At 59.9% G+C, this 22,706-nt stretch overlaps 1 protein-coding gene across 1 annotated transcript in view; it reads left to right on the top strand.

Moving 5' to 3' along the window:
• Positions 1-22,706, top strand: part of LOC120385067 (alpha-2-macroglobulin-like protein 1) — a 95,390-nt gene that overhangs the window by 69,965 nt on the left and 2,719 nt on the right. Inside the window, exons 17-34 of the mRNA XM_039504178.1 lie at positions 4,885-5,008; positions 6,043-6,172; positions 7,022-7,247; positions 7,493-7,619; positions 8,339-8,460; positions 10,149-10,200; positions 11,156-11,230; positions 11,639-11,815; positions 12,289-12,370; positions 12,652-12,793; positions 14,035-14,109; positions 14,618-14,774; positions 18,248-18,444; positions 19,185-19,400; positions 19,551-19,675; positions 20,107-20,197; positions 20,621-20,689; positions 22,390-22,489. Of these exons, the coding sequence (XP_039360112.1) occupies positions 4,885-5,008; positions 6,043-6,172; positions 7,022-7,247; positions 7,493-7,619; positions 8,339-8,460; positions 10,149-10,200; positions 11,156-11,230; positions 11,639-11,815; positions 12,289-12,370; positions 12,652-12,793; positions 14,035-14,109; positions 14,618-14,774; positions 18,248-18,444; positions 19,185-19,400; positions 19,551-19,675; positions 20,107-20,197; positions 20,621-20,689; positions 22,390-22,489 (2,287 nt within the window). The remainder of the gene's footprint in view (positions 1-4,884; positions 5,009-6,042; positions 6,173-7,021; positions 7,248-7,492; positions 7,620-8,338; positions 8,461-10,148; positions 10,201-11,155; positions 11,231-11,638; positions 11,816-12,288; positions 12,371-12,651; positions 12,794-14,034; positions 14,110-14,617; positions 14,775-18,247; positions 18,445-19,184; positions 19,401-19,550; positions 19,676-20,106; positions 20,198-20,620; positions 20,690-22,389; positions 22,490-22,706) is intronic.

Here is a 22,706-nt window from a genome sequence, read left to right as displayed (position 1 = left end):
TCTCAGCCAGCCAGTAAAGCAGAAGGTTTATTTAGACGACAGGAACACAGTCCAGAACAGGTTTTGCAGGCACAGACAACAGGATCCTCCCCAGTGAGGTCCATCTGGGGGTCCCAGGAGCACCACAGCCCCCTTGGGGGGTCAGAGCCCTGTCTGTCCTTCCCTCCATTCCCCAGCCACCTCCTGAAACTCCTCTCACTCTCCAGCCTTTGTTCAGCTTCCCAGGCAGAGGTGTCACCTGGCCTCTAACCCCTTCCTGGGTTCGAACGTTACATGCTCAGGTCTCCTCTCTACAGCCAGTCTCCCACCCCCAATGCAGATTGTCCTCCCAGGCCAACACCCCCCACTCAGCATTCACAGACCACAGTAAGAACAGTCCCAGTTCGTCACACACCTGCTCTATGCCTTTCCTCCGTTCCCACTGGTCCACAAGGTCCTTCTCAAGTTACGCAGGGACAAGGCCCACTTAATCTTGATCGCTCCAGTGTGGCCCAGGCAGCACTGGTAGACCACACTCCTCAATCTGTCGGTGACTAAACCAATTCCGCTACCATTGTGGCCGGATCTGATCACTCAGGAACACGGCAGGCTACGCCATCCAGACCTACAGTCCCTCCATCTCACAGCATGGATGCTGCATGGTTAACTCAATCTGAGCTGTGTTGCTCCAGTTCAGTGCAGCAAGTACTCTTGGGTAGCAGAAAGCCCTCCACTAGATCCACATACTTGGCCAAATGGAAACGCTTCTCCTGCTGGTATGCCCAGAACAATGCTGTCCCTCTGGAGGTGCCAGAGTCTACCATCCTAGAGTATCTCTGGTCCCTGAAACAGCCAGGCCTAGCTGTCTCATCCATCAGGGTACACCTAGCAGCCTTCCATCCTGGTGAGAACAGGCGCTCAATCGTCTCCAGTCCTATGGTCAGCAGGTTCCTCAAGGCTTTGGAACGTCTGTACCCGCAAGTTTGTCATCCGGCCCCTACGTGGAACCTCAATCTGGTCCTATCTAGGCTCATGAGAGTCCCGTTTGAACCGATGGCCACCTGCTCGCTTCTATACCTTTCCTGGAAAACAGCTTTCCTCATCCCTATTACATCGGCGAGGCGCGTGTCGGAACTCCGGGCCCTCACAGCAGACCTACCATATATGGTGTTCCATAAGGACAAGGTACAGCTGCGACTACACCCTGCCTTCCTCCCTAAGGTAGTGTCTGCCTTCCATGTCAACCAAGATATCTTCCTCCCAGTCTTCTTTCCGAAGCTGCATGCTTCGCGATGAGAGCAACAGCTACATTCCCTAGATGTTCGTAGGGCTCTCGCCTTTTACGTCGAGCGAACAAAACCTTTTAGAAAAATGCCCCAGCTGTTCGTAGCAGTGGCAGATCGGATGAAGGGCCTCCCGGTCTCCTCACAGTCAGGAGCGGCTCTACAAATTTGGCCGCCCCAAGCAGTCATGCCCGGGAGGCACCCCCGAGCCGCGGGAGCAGCGGACCTCCCGCGGGCATGACTGCGGAGGGTCCGCTGGTCGCGCGGCTCGGCTGGACCTCCCGCAGCTGCGGGCGGTTCGCTGGTCCAGCAGCTCTGGTTGAGCTGCCACAGGCATGCCTGCGGGAGGTCCAGCCGAGCTGCAGGACCAGCGAACCGTCCGCAGTCATGCCTGCGGGAGGTCCACTAGAGCCGCCGGCCGAGCGTCCCCTCCGCAGTCATGCCTGCGGCAGGTCCGCTACTCCCGGGGCTCCGGTGGACCTCCCGCAGGCATGACTGCGGCAGGTCCGCCGGCCCAGCCTGCCGCCCCCCTGGGAAAGGGCCGCCCCAGGCGGGTGCTTGCCCTGCTGGGCTCTGGAGCCAGCCCTGCTCACAGTGAATCTCGTCTTGGTTTACATCATGCATCCGTGCGTGCTATGACTTGGCTAACGTCCTAACTACCCGCCTCAGCGCCCATTCTACTCGGGCTCAAGCTTCGTACGTCGACTTTCTGGCCCATGTGCCCATCCAGGAGATCTGTAGGGCAACGACTTGGTCATCCGTGCACACCTTCGCTTCCCACTATGCCATAGTGCAGCAGTCCAGAGGCGATGCTGCATTTGGTTCAGCAGTCGCCCATTCCGCGCCATCTTAACCCGACCCCACTGCCTAGATAAGGCTTGGGAGTCACCTAATTGGAATCGATCTGAGCAAGCACTCGAAGAAGAAAAGACGGTTATTCAACTTTGTAACTGTTGTTCTTTGAGATGTGTTGCTCATATCCATTCCAAACCCACCCTCCTTCCCCACTGTCGAAGTAACCGGCAAGAAAGAACTGAGGGGGTGCTGGGTTGGCAGGGGTATATATCCGGCACCATAAGGGCGCCACTCCAGGGGGCGCATCAGCCAACCCACCGAGTGTTGCTAGGGTAAAAATCTTCCAAAGATTGTGCATGCGGCGCGCGCACACCTAATTGGAATGGATATGAGCAACACATCTCGAAGAACAACAGTTACAAAGGTGAGTAACCGTCTTTTCCCTTTGCCTTCCCCATGACATGCAGCTACCAGGGAATGGGAGGACCCACGTGCCCAGCAGAAGCTTGGAGTTTGGCAGCATTATTCTGCGAGGAATCCCTCTGCACTGCGCCTGCTCCATCCCCTCCTACGTGCCGACCGGCCTGCGCGCGCCTTCGCCCCAGAGCGACTGAGCCTGCTCCAGCCTGGGGGCACAGGGGCAGAGCAGGATTTTCCTGAAATGGCTCCTCCGGCCAGCAGGATCTGCAGTGGCACCGGGTGTGGGAATGGGGCTCCCAGAGACGATGCCTCTGGTGCTCCCAGTGCTCCCCTGCCCATGCCAGGCAGCCTGGAGGAGGCGGAAGCCACCTGAGTGGCTTGCGGGGGGGTGGGGTGGGGTGCAGAGGAGACAAGGGAGGTGGGGGATGGGTGCGGAGGAGGTAAGGAAGTGGTGGGGGATGGGTGCAGATGGGACAAGAAGGGGGTGGGGGAATGGGTGAGGAGGGGGTGGGGGGATGGCATCTTGCCCCACCCGAGCGAGGGATGGACGACCTCTTCCCAAAGCCCTCAGGGGCTGGGAGTCAGGAGACTGGGGCTCTGTCCCAGCTGGGGCTGCTCTGAGTGCTGGCAGCCTCCCCAGGGCCTGGGATCCCAGTCAGACGACCATAGTGGAATGGGCTGGGACCCGCCCTCCCCCTGCCAGCGCCCGTAGAGATGCTGCCATGGGGGAGCTCGAGGAGCGCGGCCGGCCCCATGGGCGGGTGCTGCACATTGCAGGGGGGCGGCAGCTCTGCTCGAGCGGAGGTTGAGTGTCGCTGGCTGTTTAAAGAGGAGTGTCTGAGTGCTCTGACATCCACAACCTGGCCTGAGATTTGCGTTGCCTCATGGCAGGGCCGGGTGGGGCTAGTGGGCCACATGTGGGGTCATTTGAGCGGGGGGGCCCAAGATACAGCCCCCCTCATAAAACGGGTTTACACGACCGCCCGGTTCTCATCATGCTGTTTGCCCACACTTGGGGCTCCAGCTCTGGCTCTGATTCTCCCAAACTGATCTCAGATGCTTGGGATTTACCCTAGCTAGTGCCCCCCACCCCCACCTCTATGGGGAGAAATATTCCCAGTGTTATTGAGGGGAACATCCAGAATCCGAAGGGGGGCGCGACCTGAACGGAGGCCCCGGAGAGTGGGAGGCGCATGTGCAGCCAGGCTGGGGCTCCGTGGAGCCAGCGGGTTTGCAGGCAGTCTGGTGTCACAGTGACCGAGGGGCGCCAGGGGACGTGCTGTGGCCCGTGAATCTCCAGGGTGCCCACAGGCTGTGAGTTCAGGCCCCACCCTGGGCAGGTTTTGGAGGCTGCGGGTTCTGCCCGTTGCCTCCGCTCTGCAGCGGCTCCGTTTGGCAGTTTTGCCCGAGACCGAAATCTGGGGTTGAGGGCGACGTTTTCAAGGGCTGTAAGAGCCATGTGCAGACGCTGCCGTTCCTGCAGAGGGTTGCCAAGGAAATGAGCATCGAACAGAGGGAAGGGCAAAGCCTCCAGCACCTGGTTAGGAGAATCCCAGCAGGCTCCTCAGAGCTGGACTGAGGCAGACTGGACCCTTCGAGGTTCATGTGCCCCTCTCCTCCTGCCGCAGGCACAGCTCTGTGTGATGGGATCCCCGGGTGCACCCTGGAACTGGGATACTGCTGTGCTCCCTTCACTCTCCAGCCTGGGCTGTCTCTCCCAGTGCTTTGCTAGTGACAAGCAGCAAACCCCTCCAGGCGCTGTGATCACTCAGCACCACAGCATGTGGAGCCCCCCACCCAGCACATTGCATGAATGCTCCCAGTGCCGCATACGAATCACACAGAGAAAGGCACCAGCCAACCTCCCAAGCCCCCTGCCTTGCACCTCGGAACTGTACTCTCTTGCCCTGCTCAGAAGCCTGGCCAGTGTACGTTTATTACCCAGCCCACCCCTCCCTCGATGTGGAGAGGGGACACTCCAGCCTTTGTAACCTCCGCTGAGATTTCCCAAGACTTCAACCAAAACACCCTGTTTTATGTAGGGTAAAACACAGATTTATTAACTACAGAAAGACGGTGATTAAGTGATTGTAAGTGGTGGGCACAAAAGGTCACAGATAGTTACTAAAGAAAATAAAAGGTAAGTGCACAGTCTGAATCTTAAACCTTATTACACGAGGAGTATTTGGATCAAGCAGTTTTCTCACCCCACTAGAGGTTACAAGTCTTAACACACAGGCTTCCCCTTTTAAGCCTGAGACCAGTTTCCTCAGCTGACGTCTTTGTCCTCCCAGCGTTCTTATTGCTTCTCGTGTAGGTGAGGGAGGAGAGAGGCCAAAGTATGATGCCACAGTCCCCTATGTTAGCAGCTCCTGATGTTTTTTCCTCTGTCTTCCTTCTCACCCAGGATGCAGCTTTGAAAATTCTCACCAACACCAACACCAAGAAGCCCTGTGAACATGGATACTCTTTAACACGTCGTGCTGTCCTACCCTCACCTGTCTGGCTGGGACCCGCATTGTCCTCAGCAGGTCAGTGGACTGGGCACTTCCATCCCTCCTGATCAGCAATTCCAAATGCCCTCTCTGCCCTCTGAGGGGAGACGGCCCTGTGAGCTCATAGATCGGGCCTGGGACCTGGGTTCTGATCCTGGTTCTGACATTGCCCTTGGCAGTTCCATTGTTCTCAAAGAGGCCGGGGGTGGGGGATTCTTCATTGTTCTCCATGAGGTGGGGGTGGGGATTCTCTGTTGTTCTCAATGGGGCCAGGGTGGGAGGGTTCTCAGTGGGAGCTGGGCACATGTGATCATCTGACCCTTCCAATTCACCTCTGCTCCTCCCCCTTTCGCTGGAGGCTCTTTGAGGCAGGGCCTGCAGCTGCCTGTGGAGGGACGTACCCAGCCTCCTGCAGGCACCACCCCAATACACGGGCTAATCACACAGTGCCACGTGGTGGTGACCGTGGCATCGCCTGGCTCCTTGCCTGGCTCTCAGTGACTCCAGCTCAGATACACTCGCTTCACACGGAGACCGATGGCTTTTCTAGCTCCAGCCCCACGCGCTGCCCTGGGATCTGAGAGTCAAGCTGGGTGTTATGAAGGTGATCACATGGGGTCCTGCAAAGCCCACTCATGCTCGGTGGTTGCAGTAGAAACACACTGAGCCTCTCTAGGCCTCCATCTCCCAGCTGCTCAGTGCAGCTAATGATTTGACCTGCCTGGCTAGTGGCTCTTTGTGCAGGGCTCTGGGAGTGCAACGTACCTTTAACGCTGCTCGGAGCAGAGCTGGGTCTGAGCTCAGTACTCCCTGGCTCCTGCCCACGCGCTGAGTCCACCAGCATGTGCTGCACGTAGGACACCTCCAGCCCAACCCCTCCAGCCCCAGCCCTGCCACCAGGGGTCAGTTCTCAGAGCTCCCAGGGGCCACATGCAGTCCCCAAAATGTCTCCAAACATCGAGACTTTGCAGGTGCAAACACACGTGAATCATTGTCTGGATTTGCCCCAATACTGTGTGGGGCTCCCTCAACCCCCTTTGTATCTTTTCTTGGCATGATCCCTGGGGCAGCAAGTGTGGACAGTGCAGCAGGGACCCCAGTGAGCAATGCCCGGCCCGTGCCAGAACCCGGCACGCAGGAGGAGGCAGCGCCACGTCCGTACTTCCCAGAGACGTGGCTGTGGGACCTGGTGCCTGTGGGGTGAGTGAGGAGCTGTCAACAGACTGTCCCTGCGGAGCAGTCTCCAGGCTAGACCCTGGAAAGCAGCAGCTCCCAGAGGCGGTGCAGTGGTGGGGGAGGGCCGGCTGCCCGCGTGGGGCTGGTTCCTGTGCCCTGTTGCCAGCGGAGAGGGACCCGGCACAGGAACAGGGAATAACAAGCCCCCAGGGCCGTGGGATTCATCTCTTTCCAGATGTAACGAACCCCCAGAGCGGGGGAGGGGTCTGGGAGCCCGGGCAGCACTGTGACCCTGCGTCTCGCCAGCAAAGGGGTTTTCGCACCAGCCCCTCCCGTGCCATTCCCAGGATCCCGTCAGGTCGACAGGGGAGTTTATCATCCTGACCCCATTGCCCTTCGTGGGGTTTCCATTCCCACGTGGTGCCCAGGAGCTCCAACGCTGAGAACATGGGAGGGGTTTGAACCCCCGGGAGGGGGGCATTGAGGGTGGCACATGGGGTAGAAGTGGGAGGGGCCGGGGATCCCGAGCAGGGGGAATTGAGGCTGACCCCAGGAATAGCCCCTGACAGGGAGACGTGTCTGGCTGTGGAAGGGGGGATCCCCATCCCGTGGGACATTGAGCCCAGCCCGGAGAGCCCCGGGGCAGGGCAGGATCCTGCGCTAGCTGGCGTGGGGCGGAGGAGGGGAGGATATGGGGGCACTGACAGCTCTTCCCCTCTCTGCTGTCTGGGATTGGCCTGTTTCCGTGTCACTGGCCCAGGGCCCCAGCCCAGCGGAGGGTCGGGCAGGGACGTCTCTGGTGGCCGTGCTCGTGGGCACTTCCCAGGGGGCGGCCGTGTGTCTGACGCTCTGTTTGTGTCCGTCCCGGCCCAGCGAGGGGGGCTCCAAGGACGTCCCAGTCTCGGTGCCCGACACCATCACGGAGTGGAAAGCTGGGATGTTCTGCACGGCGGAGCTGGGCTTTGGGCTCTCGCCCACGGCCACCTTCACGGCCTTCAAACCCTTCTTTGTGGAGCTGGCCTTGCCGTACTCCGTGATCCGGGGAGAGGCCTTCGCCCTAAAGGCCACCGTCTTCAACTACCTGCGGCAGTGCATCAAGGTGAGCGCCGCCCGGGGCTGGGCTGCGGGGGCTGCTGGGGCCGGTGACCTGGGGCTGGGGGGCTGGGCAGTGGCGCAGGCCAGCGAGTGGCACCAGCAGTCACTGGCTGTGACCCTGTGACCACTGGGGTCAGCACATCGCGGTGAGGGGGCCTGAGCCCCAGAGTGGCCACGTCTCGGCTGGAACTGGCGCGTGTGAGCGCGTCCCCCACAGCCCTAAGGGGGTTCTCGTGTTGGGCCCCACAGGTGCGGGTGACGCTGGCGGAGTCTGCGCAGTTCCAGGTGCAGGTGGGCGAGGACGGCGCCTACACCAGCTGCCTCTGTGCAGACGAAGGGAAAACCTTCCAGTGGGAGGTGACGGCGAGCAGCCTGGGTAAGGGGCGCTGGGGGCTCTGTGCCGGAGGGGAGGGGCAGGGAAGGGGTGGGGGGCTCTGCACAGTGGGGGGCAGAGAAGGGTCGCTCAGGGCTTGGTGCCACATGGAGTTGCCCAAACACTTCCATTTAAACACACCGGATTAGATAAAACAATCAAACACGTTCATTAACCGCAAAGAGAGAGATTTTAAGTGAGTGCAAGGAATGGGGCATAACAGTCAGAAACGGTTACAAGAAAAATAAAGAGATGTTTGCTATGACCTGCCTTGACAAACTACATCCGATTCAAGCACAGTTTCTCCCCGCTCGCTTCCCAGTCTCACTGACCGAGCCTGTAGGTCAGGACCCCTCTGCCGTCCCGCTGGCTGCGATGTCACGTTCTGAGGTCCCCCCCGAACGCAGCTGTCAGGGATGTCAGCAGGGAGGGGGCAGGTTCTGGGTGGCCATTCGCTGTTCCCACACAAGGGCTAAGGCAGAGAAACCCATTACACTCCACTCATCACTCCCCTCCGTCCTTCCCTTCCCCCCTTTCCTTCTCTCTCTTTTCTCCCCCAGTCTCTCACTCTCCATTTTCTCTGCTTTTCTCTCCCTTCTTCACTACTCTCCCCCTTCCCCTCCCCCTTCCACTATTCTCCCACCCTCGGACCCGGGCTCCTCTCTGCCTCGGGCAGGGGCGCTGGTCTGTCTAACGGGGGCGTCTCCCGCCTTGCTCTGCAGGGGAGGTGAACTTCACCGTCAGCGCCGAGGCTCTGCGCACCGAGGAGCTGTGCGGCACAGAGCTGGCCATGGTGCCGGCCCAGGGGCAAGTGGACACCGTGATAAAGCCCCTGCTGGTCCAGGTCAGTGTCGGTCGGGGCCTCTGGGCAGAGCAGAGGAAGATCCGGGGCCTGGGTCTCACCCCCTGGTGGCCGTGGGCCGACTCTGCACTTATGATTGTTCTTTGTCCTGCCACAGAAAATACTGTCCCAGCACCGCACCGTCCGCGTCCCGGACCCCGACCTGCACTGCCCTGTCACGTGGCCCCGTCCCAGCGAGATCAGGGAGCTGGCGGGAGAGTCCTGGGGCAGACAGAGACGGGGGTTAGCCCAAGGGGGGTGGCTGAGTGTGACACGCGGGAGGGCTCGAGGCGGCTGAGAGTGACACACAGGAGGGCTCGAGGGGGCGGAGGGAACGAGCAGAGGGAAGCTCCGCACTGAAGAGGAGGAAGCCGCGTGATCTGCTGGGCTGGGAACAGTTTCCCCGGGGAAGGGACGGGAGCCCCATCGCTGGGGCGCTGAGAGCTGGATGTGCCCGAGCCCCACAGTATTCTTGCCAGCAAGTTAAAGAAGTCTGGGCTGGATGAATGGATGGTAAGGTGGATAGAAAACTGGCTAGATGGTCGGGCTCAACGGGTAGTGATCAATGGTTCCATGTCTAGTTGGCAGCCGGTATCAAATGGAGAGCCCCAAGGGTCGGTGCTGGGGACGGTTTTGTTCAATATCTTCATTAACGATCTGGAGGATGGTGTGGACTGCACCCTTAGCAAGTTTGCAGATGACACTAAACTGGGAGGAGTGGTTGATACGCTGGAGGGTAGGGCTAGGATACAGAGGGACCTAGACAAATTAGAGGATTGGGCCAAAAGAAATATGATGAGGTTCAACAAGGACAAGTGCAGAGTCCTGCATTTAGGATGGAAGAATCCCATGCACTGCTATAGACTAGGGACCGAATGGCTGGGCAGCAGTTCTGCAGAAAGGGACCTAGGGGTTACAGTGGACGAAAAGCTGAATATGAGTCAACAGTGTGCCCTTGTTGCCAAGAAGGCTAATGGCATTTTGGGTTGTATAAGTAGGGGCATTTCCAGCAGATCGAGGGATGTGATCATTCTCCTCTATTCAGCACTGGTGAGGCCTCATTTGGAGTACTGTGTCCAGATTTGGGCCCCACACTACAAGAAGGATGTGGATAAATTAGTGAGAGTCCAGCGGAGGGCAACAAAAATGATTAGGGGGCTGGAGCACATGACTTACGAGGAGAGGCTGAGGGAACTGAGATTGTTTAGCCTGCAGAAGAGAAGAATGAGGGGGGATTTGATAGCTGTTTTCAACTACCTGAAAGGGGGTTCCAAAGAGGATGGCTCTAGACTGTTCTCAGTGGTAGAAGATGACAGAACAAGGAGTAATGGTCTCAAGTTGCAGAGGGGGAGGTTTAGGTTGGATATTAGGAAAAACTTTTTTACTAGTAGGGTGGTGAAGCACTGGAATGGGTTACCTAGGGAGGTGGTGGAATCTCCTTCCTTAGAGGTTTTTAAGGTCAGGCTTGACAAAGCCCTGGCTGGGATGATTTAGTTGGGTTTGGTCCTGCTTTGAGCAGGGGGTTGGACTAGATGACCTCCTGAGGTCCCTTCCAACCCTGAGATTCTATGATTCTATGATTCTATGATCCTGCCCTGGCTAGCGGCACTGGCTGACCCAGCAGGCCCTGTCAGGCTGTGACGTACACGGTCCCTTCTCCTGACCTTCTGTCTGATGCTCTTTCCCCACAGCCGGAGGGGATCCTGGAGGAGAAGGTGCACAGCTTCCTGCTCTGCCAGGAAGGTAGGATCCCAGCACCTGTGCGGGGCTCAATGGGTGTCACTAACACGGGGAGTCTCTTGGCTGCGGCACGTCAGTGATGGCTGAGCCGCTGGATGGCCCAGCTAGGGGCACAGGAGCCGCCAGGCCGGACCGGACCAGGGGGCATCCAGGCCAATGTCCTGCCTGGGACAGGGTCCAGGCCCAGCTGCTGGGGAAGATGCACCCCCTAGTGGGCAGTTATGGAACCGTCTGCCATGGGCCGAAGGCTCGAGCACGTCCGGCTCCTGCTCCCGAGTCTCACTGGGCCCACAGGCGCTGACTCCATGGGTGCTCCGGGGCTGGAGCACCCACGGGGAAAAAATGCTCCCACCAGCAGCTCCCTGCCCCAGCTCTCCTCTGCTCCACCTCCACCTCCTCTCCTGAGCCTACTGCTGTCGCTCCACTTCTCCCCCTCCCAGGCTTACCGCAAAACAGCTGTTTCATGCAGCAAGTCTGGGAGGGAGAGGGGAGGAGCGGAAATGCGGTGCGCCCAGGGGAGGAGGTGGGGCTGGGGATTTGGGGAAGGGGTTGGAATGGGGGCAGGGAATGATTGGACTTGGGGTGGGGCCGGGGGGGGCATGAACTCCCATTGGCGCCAGGTAAACTCAGCGCCTATGACTGGGCCCCTGTTCCGCCAGCTCCTCTCCCCTGCAGCCTGGCCCCCATGTGCACGATGCTCCCTGCAGAGCTCATCTCACCGGCTCTCTGGGGCCAGGAGAGGGACCGAGTCCCACAGGCAGGACCCCCCGCTGAGAACCCCCAGCCCTCGCCCCCAAGGGCACGTACGTGCCACGGCCGGGGGAGCTGGGATTGAGAGAGGGGCTGTGACTGGGCGAGAGCCCCGTACGGTGAGGAATGGAGGGATCTGATTGGCTGGAGGCAGGGGCAGGTTCCCAACAGGCCTTTAACGGTGTGTCTTTGCCTTCATGTTACACAGCCTCCGAAGAAATCTCCTTGCAGCTGCCTGCGAACGTCCTGGCGGGGTCCGAGCGGGCCCATGTGACTGTCCTGGGTAAGGAATTCCCCTGCCCCAGCCCTGCCAGGGCACGGTGCCCTTTGCCAGCTGGCCCGTCTGTGGCCCAGTGCTCTGATCAGAGAGGCCGGGGCATCACGGATGGAAAAGACCAATGAGGTCCTGTGGGTGTCTGGGGCCGGGGCAGGACCGGTGCCTGCAGTCTGTGCTCCAGGGCCTCAGCCCCAGCAAGGGGCAATAGACTCCCGCGGTGATGCCATGAAGCTGTGCCAGGGCATTGGTGTCTTGGCCATTCATCACCACGTATCCACGTAACCCCACCAGGCCTGAATCGAACTGGGGGCTCTGGGTCCCCATGTGCCAGGGCTCCACTGACGTGGTGTTAGGGACGGGGCAGCTGTTGTGCAGCTTGGTAATTCTCTGCTCCCCCGACTCCCTTGGTGCCAGGAGACATAATGGGCACGGCTCTGCAGAACATAGACCGCCTGCTGGCCATGCCCTACGGCAATGGAGAGCAGAACATGGTCTGGTTCGCTCATAACATCTACATCCAGCAGTACCTGGAGAAGAGCGGGCAGCTGAGCCCAGAGATCAGAGACGAGGCCAAGGGATTCCTCCAGAGAGGTGAGTGTCCTCCCACCCTTGCGCCCCCACGGCATGGCGGGGCCATGAGAGGGCCCTGTCCATGCCACCTCTGGGTCCAGGGTTCCAATCCAGCCCCAGATCAGGGCCCTGGCTGGCTCTGGGGGTCAGGAAATGAGATCCTTGGCCTTTCCTCTCTGGGGCACCAGTCCCGAGGGCCAGGACATAAGGACTGTTTGACTCAGGGTTCAGGGAATGGGAGAGGAGCCCTTTCCCCTCTAGGGGGCGCTGGTTGGGATCCAGCCCCAGGTTGGGGCGCTGGAGCATTTGGGGGATCAGGGCCCTATTCAGCCTTAACTCCATCCCCCTATTCAAACCGACCCCTGGAATCTCTGAGTCTCAGTGCCGTGGGGGAGGGAGGGCTAGTGGGCCCCATGGGGCGCAGGCTGGGGGTGGATTCTAGCCCCTGGGGATGAGCGGATCCAGGACTCGCTGTCTCTCTCCCATCCCCACAGGCTACCAGCTCGAGCTGCTCTATAAGCACAACGACGGCTCTTACAGCATCTCTGGGGAGAGCGACGCCAGGGGCAACACCTGGTGAGGGGCCGCACGGCACGGGCGAGTCAGGGCTATGGGTGGGCAGGACCTACCAGGCTGCAGCCTGACCCCCAGCCCCACTGCTATTCCAGTCCTGCTCCCCACACAGCTCTGTCCCTTGTACTCACTCCAAACCCCCACCCCATTCCCGTTCTGGGCTCCTCTGACAGCTCTGCTCACCCCCACAATGGTGACCCCCAGCCCCGTGCCCCACGCACCTCCCTCCTGGCCCACGGCATCTCCTGCAGAGTGTCCCTCTCACAGGGTCTCTCCCCGCCCAGGCTGACGGCCTTCGTTCTCAAGTCCTTTGGCCAGGCCAGGCCCTACATCTCCATCGACGAGAAGCACCTAGAGGACGCCCTAAGGTGGCTGCAGAGCCGCCAGCTGTTGAGCGGCTGCTTCTGCAGTGTGGCGAACCTGCAGGTGGGAGGCTGGGGGCACAGGCTGATGGGATGGGGGAGGAGGGGACAAGCTGGGGAAGGGGGTGGGGGCCCCTCAGGGCAGCTGGTGGTTGTGACCCGTTTCGGGTTGGGGGATTCCCCTGGGTTTTTAGCAACGGCTGAATGGCTGGAACGGCCGGGGCAGCGGATTATTGCACCGAACGAGGGAGCAGCCGTGGCCCAGCCCCCCTGGCTCCTGCACAGCCCGGTCTCCCTGCGGGCACTGAGCAGACCCCGCACTCATTGCCTGGCATGGAGAGCCTGAGGGGCAGGGCCCAGCCCAACCGTGAAGTCATGTGACTCCCACAACTCCCCACGCAGCTCAGTCAGAAGGGTGGTCGCGGTGCATCATGGGAGACGTAGTCCGAAGGAGCCCGAGTCCATGGGGGAGTGGGGGCACGAGGCCAGTCCAGCTGAATGTTGAACCGGTTCGCAGTGGAAGGTTTCCGTTCAGGTCGCCAACCCAAGAGGCTGCGATTTGGGCCCTGCTGCCCCACAGCAGAATGTTGCATTTTCATTTTCCCAACGGAAATTGAAATGTTTCAGCAAAAGTACCATTTTCCTACAGAGTTTTGGTTTTGTGGAAACTGCATTGTCTGTCGAGAAATCATTTCAGCAGGAAATTCCTACCCAGCTCGAGTCACAGCCCAATTCCTGCCACTGCCCGGAGTTTGCAGGGAGCCGGGACACTACAGGAGGGGCCGGGGCTGTACCCGGCCATTTGGGAGCTAGAAGGAGACAAATCTTAGGCAAAGTCCAGATTCCCGCATGGGGGGGCTATTTAATAAGCAGGAAGTTGCCCAGTGAGGGGCAAATCCCTCAGCCTCTGCAGAAACGGCCCCTGGTCTTCACAGGAAATCTGGCAAATGTCAGTTCAAACCAACTTCCCAGCCTCTGGTTCCAGGGGGGCTCAGGTAGGATTTTATGCTGGGAGCGCAGTGGAGCCATGGCCATGGAGCTGCTACCGCCTCTCCTGAACTAGCCTGTGGAACTCACTGCCACTGTGTGGCTTCCTTGGGTTCTACAACTGGGGGCAGCTGCTTGGGACCCAGATGGGTCTGACAGGACCCAGCAGGAGGCAGGACCCAAACCCAGCCACTCGGAGCACTGGAGCCAGGTCTTCCCAGGCCCAATGGGCCTGTCCTGGGCAGCGTCTCACCTGCTCCTGGCAACGTGACCCACAGCTCAGTCTGAGCCGGCTCATGGTGTCTCCATCCCCCTCAGGGCGGCATGGTGGATGAGCTCTCTGTCTCGGCTTACATCACGGCGGCGCTGCTGGAGCTGGGGCAGCCGCTTACGGTGAGGCCAAGCCCAGATGTCCCAGGGGAGGAGCCGGCAGGGTGTGGGGGGATCAGGGAGCTGTGGGGGGCAATGGAGAGGTGGGTTGGTGGGGGGAGGGCAAGTTGAAGGTCACTGGGGGATTGGTACCAAGGTGGGGGGCAGGGTGCGGTGGGGGGCAGTGGAGGGGTGGGTTGGTGGGGGGAGGGGACGTTGAATGTCAGGGGGGTTGGTACCAAGGCAGGGGTCAGGGTGCTGTGGGGAGTTGGGCTGGGGTGGGAGTAAGAGGAAGATTCAGCAGCTTGGGGAGGGGCTGGGCTGTTTCGGTGTCTAGTGCTGAGGGGAGAGGGTCTAGCGAGGCTTGGGGGGTGCGGGGGGTGGGGATGGGTCGGGGGAGGTGACGACAGGCTGGTAGGAGGGGGGATTAGGGCCCCATGGGTGGGTGCCGGGGGACACACCCAGGCGCAGGGCGTCTCCTCTGGCCGGCTCAGCCTGACGGGGAGTCTGTTCGGTGTCTCCCCCGTCCCAGGACCCCATGGTGACCAGGGCCCTCCAGTGCCTCCGGGAGTCGAGCACCAGCGACCTCTACACGCAGGCGCTGCTGGCCTACGCCTTCGGGCTGGCGGGGAGCACTGAGCTGCGGGACGCCCTCCTGCAGCGCCTGGCCCAGCACAGCATCAGCGCCGGTACCGGCAGCACCTCGCTCTAGTGCTCCCCTCGCTGCCGGCCTCTGGGCCCAGGACAGGGCCAGCTGCCCCCCACGGCCCTGCCCACCCAGGTGCCCCCTGCCCCGGGGCCTCCTCAGCCTGGTAGGGGAGCTGGGTCTCCGTGGCCCAGTCAGTCCGTGGTCTCTGCTGAGGCTGCCAGCGAGGGGCCGACGCGCCGGGCTCTGTCGTGGGGACACTTCTCCCCTCAGAGCTGGAGTGAGATCGTCCCGCCATTTCCTAGGGCCCAGCGCACGGAGCGAAGGGGGGCGAGGCTGGGTTGCTGCCAGCCTGGGGGGATCGGAGCTGAGAGCCTAGAGGGGCAAAGCCCCGTGTCCCAACCCAGCCCTCTAAAACGCCCGGGGCCAGGAGCGTGATGGGTCCAGTGGGCTCCGAGCCATGGGGCAGGGCCTTGCGTAGGCAGCTCCCAGGGGGACGGGCTGTAACCGAGCCCTGGGGAGATGCCACAGGATCCCAGCCCCCTTCCTGTGTTGGGGACATCCCAGCTGGGGAGTCCCTGCCTAAGGCTTCTTGGCTTGGCCTGGCTAATGCTGGGAGGGGACAGTCTGCCCTGGGCTGGTGGTCAGCTAGGCCCTGCTGGCTCTGGGAGAGGGGGTTGTACAGGGAAGCAGATCTCTGGGTGCCCCCTTATCTGCACCATGTGCCCCCCATGGACCCAAGGGAGGCTTCCCGTCCCCCAGCTCCAGTTTCCAGTGTGGAAAAATTGGAGAGTCCACGTGAAGGGCAACAAAACTGTTTAGGGGGCTGGAGCACATGACTTATGAGGAGAGGCTGAGGGGACTGGGATTGTTTAGTCTGCAGAAGAGAAGAGTGAGGGGGGATTTGATAGCTGCTTTCAACTACCTGAAGGGGGATTCCAAAGAGGATGGATCTAGACTGTTCTCAGTGGTAGCAGATGTCAGAACAAGGAGTAATGGTCTCAAGTTGCAGTGTGGGAGGTCTAGGTTGGATATTAGGAAAAACTTTTTCACTCAGACAGTGGTGAAACACTGGAATGGGTTCCCTAGGAAGGTTGTGGAATTTCCTTCCTTAGAGATTTTTAAGGTCAGGCTCTACAAAGCCCTGGCTGGGATGATTTATTTGGGGTTGGTCCTGCCTTGAGCAGGGGATTGGACGAGATACCTCCTGAGGTCTCTTCCAACCCTGATATTCTGTGATTCTATGATTTCCCCAGCGTTTCCCTGCATAGATGCCCTTGGGTTTGTGGTGCTCCATGCCCAGCCCCGGTGTGAGTGACGCAGCCTGGGACCAGCTCCCCATAGGGCGGCAGGTCCCATGGGAGGCCTGAGGCCCACTGGGAGTGTGGCTGGGGACGCAGGAGGTGGCGCTGCTGCGCGTTGGTGCTGAGCTGAAGGAGCCCTCGGCATGAGGCCAGGGGGCGCTGGGAGTCCCAGGTTGAGCCCCTCACACTCGTCATGAACACGCCCCAGTGGTCTCTGTGCATCTCCTTGGCTCCATTTGAGCTCAGACTGAGCTGTGCTGGGAGCTGAGGCCTGGCGCGCTCGGGCCCTAGGGAGATGTCCCCCCACAGAGAGGAGCCACCTGCGTGGTCCGAGCGGCTCTGTCATGTCTTAGCTCAGGTGAAAAGTCCCTTCTCTCCAAGCCCCGGCGCAGGGGCTGCAGCTGGTCTGTGCCCGCAAATTGTCTGTGTCGCGTCCTGCTCCGCCCCGAGGGGGGTAAAAAGTGCTGGGAGCAGCCCGTGGCTCCTGCCCCAGGGAGGGGAGAGGTGGGGGCTCTGCTCCCGGGGCACGAGGGGCTGCCAGGCACTGGGGTGAAACAGCCCTCGGGTTACAGGACCTGTCTCCGAGGTCACAAAGACCCCGTGGCGGGGGGTGTCTCCCAGGCGTCAGCACCATCCTTGCCTTTCACCTGGGTCATGCTCCACTCCTGACCCAGCCCCGGGGGGCCCCGCACTCCCTCAAGGGCTCTCTGCCCCCCTCTAGCAGTGGTGGCACGAGCCATAAGCAGACTAAGCAATTGCTTAGGGCCCCAAGCAGCTCATGGGGCCCCCAGTTTGGTATTACCCCCAAAACCTGTTCATCTAATGTAAGTGGCCTGTTTACCATGGTGTCGCTTTGGGTGGAGGTGGGGTTGGGATTGTGATGGGTTGGACCCTCTTTCTGGGATAGCACCTGGCGTACTGGGATTTCACTGAGCCTCTCCTGCTCTGCCAGCCTGGGTTCCCCCTCCGTGCGTTGCTGAATTAGGCTCTCCGGCCTCTTGCAGCACACACACAGGTAGGGCCACACCCTGCTGCAGCCACACAGTGAAGTCAGCTCTGTGCAAGAGGCCTCCCCCAGCACTCACGTCACACCCCTTTGGGAGATAAACCCAGAATAATACTGTCTTGCACCATATAGAAAAATCTGCACAGCACAAGCTCATAAAAATCCTCAATGTGAAGAGAGACGTGCCTGACTTCCTGTCCCTTCTCCCCCAGTTAGAAAGTTACAAACTGGATTAGATTATAAACAAGAAATAAGTTTATTAACTACAAAAAGGTGAATTGGAGGGGAATAGAAGAGAGAACAGCCAGAACAAAGCAGATTGCTGAGCAATTAAACAAAGTACGCAAGCTAAGCTCAATGTACTTAAGAAACAGGTTACAAAAAAGTCCCAGGTAATGTTTAGTAACAGGTGACAAGACCACCTGACCTAGCAGTGTCACAGTTACAGCCCTGGGCGCTTCCCAGGAGGGAGAGAGATTAGTATCCTCATGGTCTTGTTGTTCATTCCTGACGGCCCATCAAATCTGATGGCCTGTCCTGGTGGGTGTCTTCCCAATACACCCCCACTTGTAATGGTTACATAGTCCGTATGCCTAACTGTAGATACAGAGATGATACATGCATACAAATTGGATAATCGCATTCAGTAAATCAGAACCTTTCCAATGAAAGCTCACATGAGCCATCTTGCGTAACGTGTATCTCAGTGACGTCATATTCGTCTCATAAGCATATTTTCATAAAGAATAGGGAGTGCAACGTCCCAGGGCTAGTTCTTGGTTTGTGGATATAATGCAGCTAATATTTGTAATGGGCTGGTGGGGGGTGGGAGGAATATTCCTGTTAGGGCCCCCTTGGGTTAGCACCACCTTTGCCCCCGAGCGGCCGCACCACATAGGTTTAGGGGTCACTTGTAGCCAGTGAGCCACCGGGGCTGAGCAGTAGAGGCTCAGGGGGTTCGAGTCAGAGGTTCAGGGTTCAGTCTCTGCTGACGACCCACCCAGGGGTGTTGTGTTACGCTTGTGTAGCCCTCCTGTGCGCTGTGAATCAGCTGCCGTGTCCTGCCCCAGAGGTGGCTGCATTCAGTGGGGGGCAGGCGTCCCTCTGGCCTGGGAAGCCCCTGGGGCCCCTTTGGAAGGCAAACAGGTGACCCACTGTGTGGTAACTGCAGCCATGGGGCTGCCCTTCCCTCGGCCCCTCTCCTAGGGGAACATCTGTACTGGAAGGGGAAGCCCAGCTCCTACGGGAACGAGGCCCCATCGGCGGCGGCAATGACGGCTTACGTGCTCCTGGCCTATCTCTCCCTGCCCAACATGTCTGCTGCCAACATGACAACCGCCGCCCAGAGCGGCCTCTGGCTCAGCAAGCAGCAGAACCTCTACAAGGACTTCACCCCCACACAGGTAACACCCCTGCCCTCGGGCAAACCAGTGCTGGGGCCTGGTGGAGGAAGGGGCTGTGATGAACTGGGAATGTTCTTAGTGTTCTTTGAATGCTGAGGGAGGAGTGTTGGCCTGGGAAGGCTGCAGGGGAGTTTTGCTGGGACTGTCTGCATTGGGGATGGGAGACTGTCCTTGAGGGAGGCTACCTGAGCATGTAACGTGAGATACCAGTAGGAGGGTTGGAGGCCAGGGAACAACCTCTGCCCGGGAAACTGGACAAAGGGTTGGGGAGGAGCCGGGGGGAGGCTGAGTGAGAGGCTGGAGGGAGTTTCAGTTTGGAGCTGGCTGGGAAAATGGAGGGGAGTGTGGATGGGGCTCTGACCTCCCAACGGGTCTCTGCCTCCCTGGGCCCCCTGAAGAGGGACCTAACTGAGGGATCCTGTTGTCTCTACCTGCAAGACCTGTCTTGGACTGTGTTCCTGTCGTCTAAATAAACCTGTTTTACTGGCCAGCTGAGAGTCCTGGTGAATTGCAGGAAGCTGGGGGTGCAGGGCCTTATCTCCCCCCACACTCCATGACAGGGGCCAGAAGCCCCCCAGGGGCTGCATCTCCACAGTTGAGCTGGGACCCTTCCTGGGAGAGGGATTCCTGGGTGCAGAGCCCCCTGCCCTCAGGGGCTGGGTCCCGATCCTGCTGCAGTGAGTCTGAGCCGGGCTCCTCTCCCCAGAGCGTGACAGCAGCTCGGTGACTCTCCTCCCCAGGACACGGTGGTGGCCCTGCAGGCCCTGGCCAAATACGCAGCCCTGACGTACAGTGCGAACGGGGCTGTGTCGGTGACGGTGAGCTCCCAGGCTGGGGCCCGGCAGCAATTCCACGTGGACAACGCCAACCGGCTGGTGCTGCAGCAAGCGGCCCTGCAGGAGATCCCCGGGCAGTACACGGTGCGGGCCAGCGGCGAGGGCTGTGCCTTTGTGCAGGTGAGTGCAGGAGCCCCTGGGGCCCAGCCGGCCCAGCGGTGACTGGCTGTGGCCTTGCCCTGCCCCACGGCGCCTGGCTCTGGGCCCAGGCTCTGATCTGCGGTGGCGGAGGCAGCAGGCTCTGCCCCAACCCTCTTGCTTGTCTCCCAGCTGATCCTGCGCTACAACGTGCCGCCCCCAAAGAGCGCCGCGACCTTTGACCTGTGGGTGGAGACGGAGCCGAAGGAGTGCACCGAGAACGCCACATCCCGCTTCAGCCTCGTGCTGCACGCCCGGTACGAGCCCCAGCCCCCAGCTCCGCTGGGTCCGAGCGCCCGGGGGCAGGGGCAGGCCCCAGGCAGCGGGGAAATGGCCGGGGCAGAGCCACCCCACTGCAGGAATCGATCGCCAGGGGAGCCATCCCCCCACAGGGCTCGGGGCAGAGGCGGGGGCCCCTTGGAATGTGTCAGGGGCTAATGGGCTGGTCCCGGGGCTGATCTAATGGACAGTCAGCTCCCAAGCAGCTCCTGGGGCCGGGCCCCTTGCTGGGCAGCTCAGGGCTGGCTGGGGGCTAGCGGGGCTCACAGCCCAGAGCAGGCAGAGGCATTAGAGACGCCTGCAGGGCTGAGAGGACGGGAGGCCTCCCCTCCCCCTCCCGCTCCCGCTCCCTCTCCCTGGAGTCTGTATCCAGGCAAACCCCGACCTCAGCCCATGGCTCCCGTTGCAGGTACAGCGGGGAGCACCCAGCCACCAACATGGCCATCATCAAGGCCAAGCTGCCGTCCGGCTACACCCCCGTCAGGAGATCCCTGCGGCAGGTGAGCTTCCCAGGGAGGAGAACAGGCCGGGCCCGTCACACAGCATGAAACCAGGGGCTGATCCATGGGGGAGAGCCCAGACCCCGAGGAGAGCACAGATTGCAGCTCTGACCCCCAGGGGGAGCTCCCCCTGCAGAGCCCTGTCCCCTGCCGTGGGGCACTGTGCAGCCCTGGGTCTCCCATCCCGTCACTGAGCAGGTCCTGACCCTGCTTAGCTCCCCTACAACACAACGCCCATGTCTAGACTCCCGCCCCTCCCCCAGCAGACACCCTGTGCTCAAGAGTGACTGACATGGGGGGTGGCAGCGAGGCCCCTCAGCCACGGGGGCGTTTGGTGCCCCATGTCCCAGCCCCCAGCAGAGCAGTGACTCCAGCCCCAGCCTCTCCGTTCCTGGCTCAGCCGTTTCCTCCCTCTGCTCCTAGCTGGAGAAGCAGCGTTTGGTGAAGAGGCTGGAGGTGCGGAAGGACCAGGTGACGCTCTATCTGGACCAGGTGAGTGCGGGCGGCTGGGGGCTCCGGGAGCCTGGTGTGAACAGGGAGGGTGTGTCCTGCCCTGGCTTCACCCCCATTACAGCTGCTCTCGTGGGCTCTGTGTCACACGCACGGCGAGGGGTCACTGAAATCTCCCCTGGTTCCAAGTGTAACCCTTCTGCCCCTCTGAGTTGGCAGCAACAAGAGCCGGGGTCAGTATCCAGGGGTTCCGTTTTAATAACACAAGGCAAAACCGGCTGCAGCCCCCACCCTGTGACCTGGGACAATTACATACCACCCCCCCACCGGGCGCCTCTAGGAGGCAATAGTTCCCCTCTTGCAAACAGGGAGTCTGAGTGTAGCAAAATCCTTTTAATAACGGAAGGAAACAATGTGGCATCATATTGGGGAAACACCACAAACAGGATTCATAACATAAACCATGAGCAAAAGACCCACCAAGTTTGTTTGGCAGTGTCCTTTTCCCCTTAGGGTCTTAAGGCCAATCACCCCAAAGTCCAACAACCCAAAAGTCTCTGTCCCTGGTCAGTGCCACCCCAGAGTTCAAAAGTTTATCTGCAGAGTTTTACCCCCCTAGCCTGGGTGGAATGGCGGGGGGGCACACAGGGTGTTAATGGGCACTTTACGTGGTCCGAGGCCAACTGCCCCGCCTCTCCGTGGGGTTCTGCTGCAGCCTTCACCATGGATGGCTCCACTCCACCAGCCACCTGTGAGCCACTCCGGCCGTCCCCGCAAACTGCTCTGCTCGCTCACTGCTCTAGTCCAACCGTCCTGCAAACTGCTCTGCTCTGCCAGCTGCTTAGCAATGTATCATCAGGCTCCCCCACTAGTTAACACAGCATTCAGCTCAGTAAGTTTAGTTCTTTTAGTGATTTCAGCTTGTAGTAGGGGACTTCCAGTGCTGCTGCACCATTGACCCAAAGTGAATTCAGTTCAGCAGCTTCTAGCTAGATTTCTAATAAAATCAAATTAGCTCTGCTATTCAACAATGAAGAGAAAAAACAGTACAGTTGGTGATCCAGGCTCTCAAAAGAGGCCCATACCATCAACTACACATACCAGTCCCCAGTCTCTCTCAATTCACTGGTTTTTGGAACCCATGTCCCTTGTCTAGCGAGTGCTACTTAGTTGATGGTGAGACCCTCTGTCATAAAACCAGTTCATAGTCCCTCATTCACATAATCAGGGTAACAACACTTTATTCCTCCTGCCCCAATAACAGAGAAATTGGGGATCCCACAGCTGTCAAAGTGACCATTTTAGACTGTCGTGGGCTATGCTAGGCAGGGTGGGTGTGCCTATGCAAACAAGCTCAGCCCCTGAAATTCTTTTCCACACTCGCCATAATTCACCACCAGATGTCAGGGTAGAGCTCATCCTGACTCTGCTTCCACAAGTGACCTGTTTCCATAAAGGACGGGGAGATGGGACCAGACTCAGCCAAACCCCAGGGAGGGCCGTGAACGGAGTGACGGGGAGCTCAGGGTTGGGGAGGCTGGAGCTGGGCCCTGAGCGTGATGAAAGGGGGTCACATTTTGAAAGGGGGTGGAACAGGGATTTGGGGGGAGCATTTTCTCACTGCTCCAGACCGCAGGGACAGAGGGAAGCGGCTGGGCTAGGCCGAGCCTTGGGGAGGAGGGGATTCGAGCTACCAGTGCAGCCGTTCAGCCCAGGCGCTCGCTCTGTCACTCTCTCAATAGCTGACGGAGGAAGCGGAAAGTTTCACCTTCTCCCTGGAGCAGGATTTCCCTGTGAAGAATCTCAGAGCAGCCCCAGTGAGACTGTACGATTACGAGACAAGTGAGTCCTGCCCAGGACCTTCCACCTTTACAGCTGCTCTCCTGGGCTCTGTGGCACAACCAGTGCCTGGTGTAGGGTAGTGCCATTGTAGTCCCCCTGCTCCCTGTGACCTGTGTCCATGGCGGATCTCGGCCCCCTGCTCGGGCCTGGGCACAGCTCTTGGGCAGAGGCTGGCAGCCGACCCGCCGTGGGCCTGCGGGGGTCAAGCTGGAGACAC

Source organism: Mauremys reevesii, linkage group 17 (assembly GCF_016161935.1).
Source record: "Mauremys reevesii isolate NIE-2019 linkage group 17, ASM1616193v1, whole genome shotgun sequence".
Taxonomy (NCBI): domain Eukaryota; kingdom Metazoa; phylum Chordata; order Testudines; family Geoemydidae; genus Mauremys; species Mauremys reevesii.
This window is presented reverse-complemented; position numbering and strand designations above follow the sequence as displayed.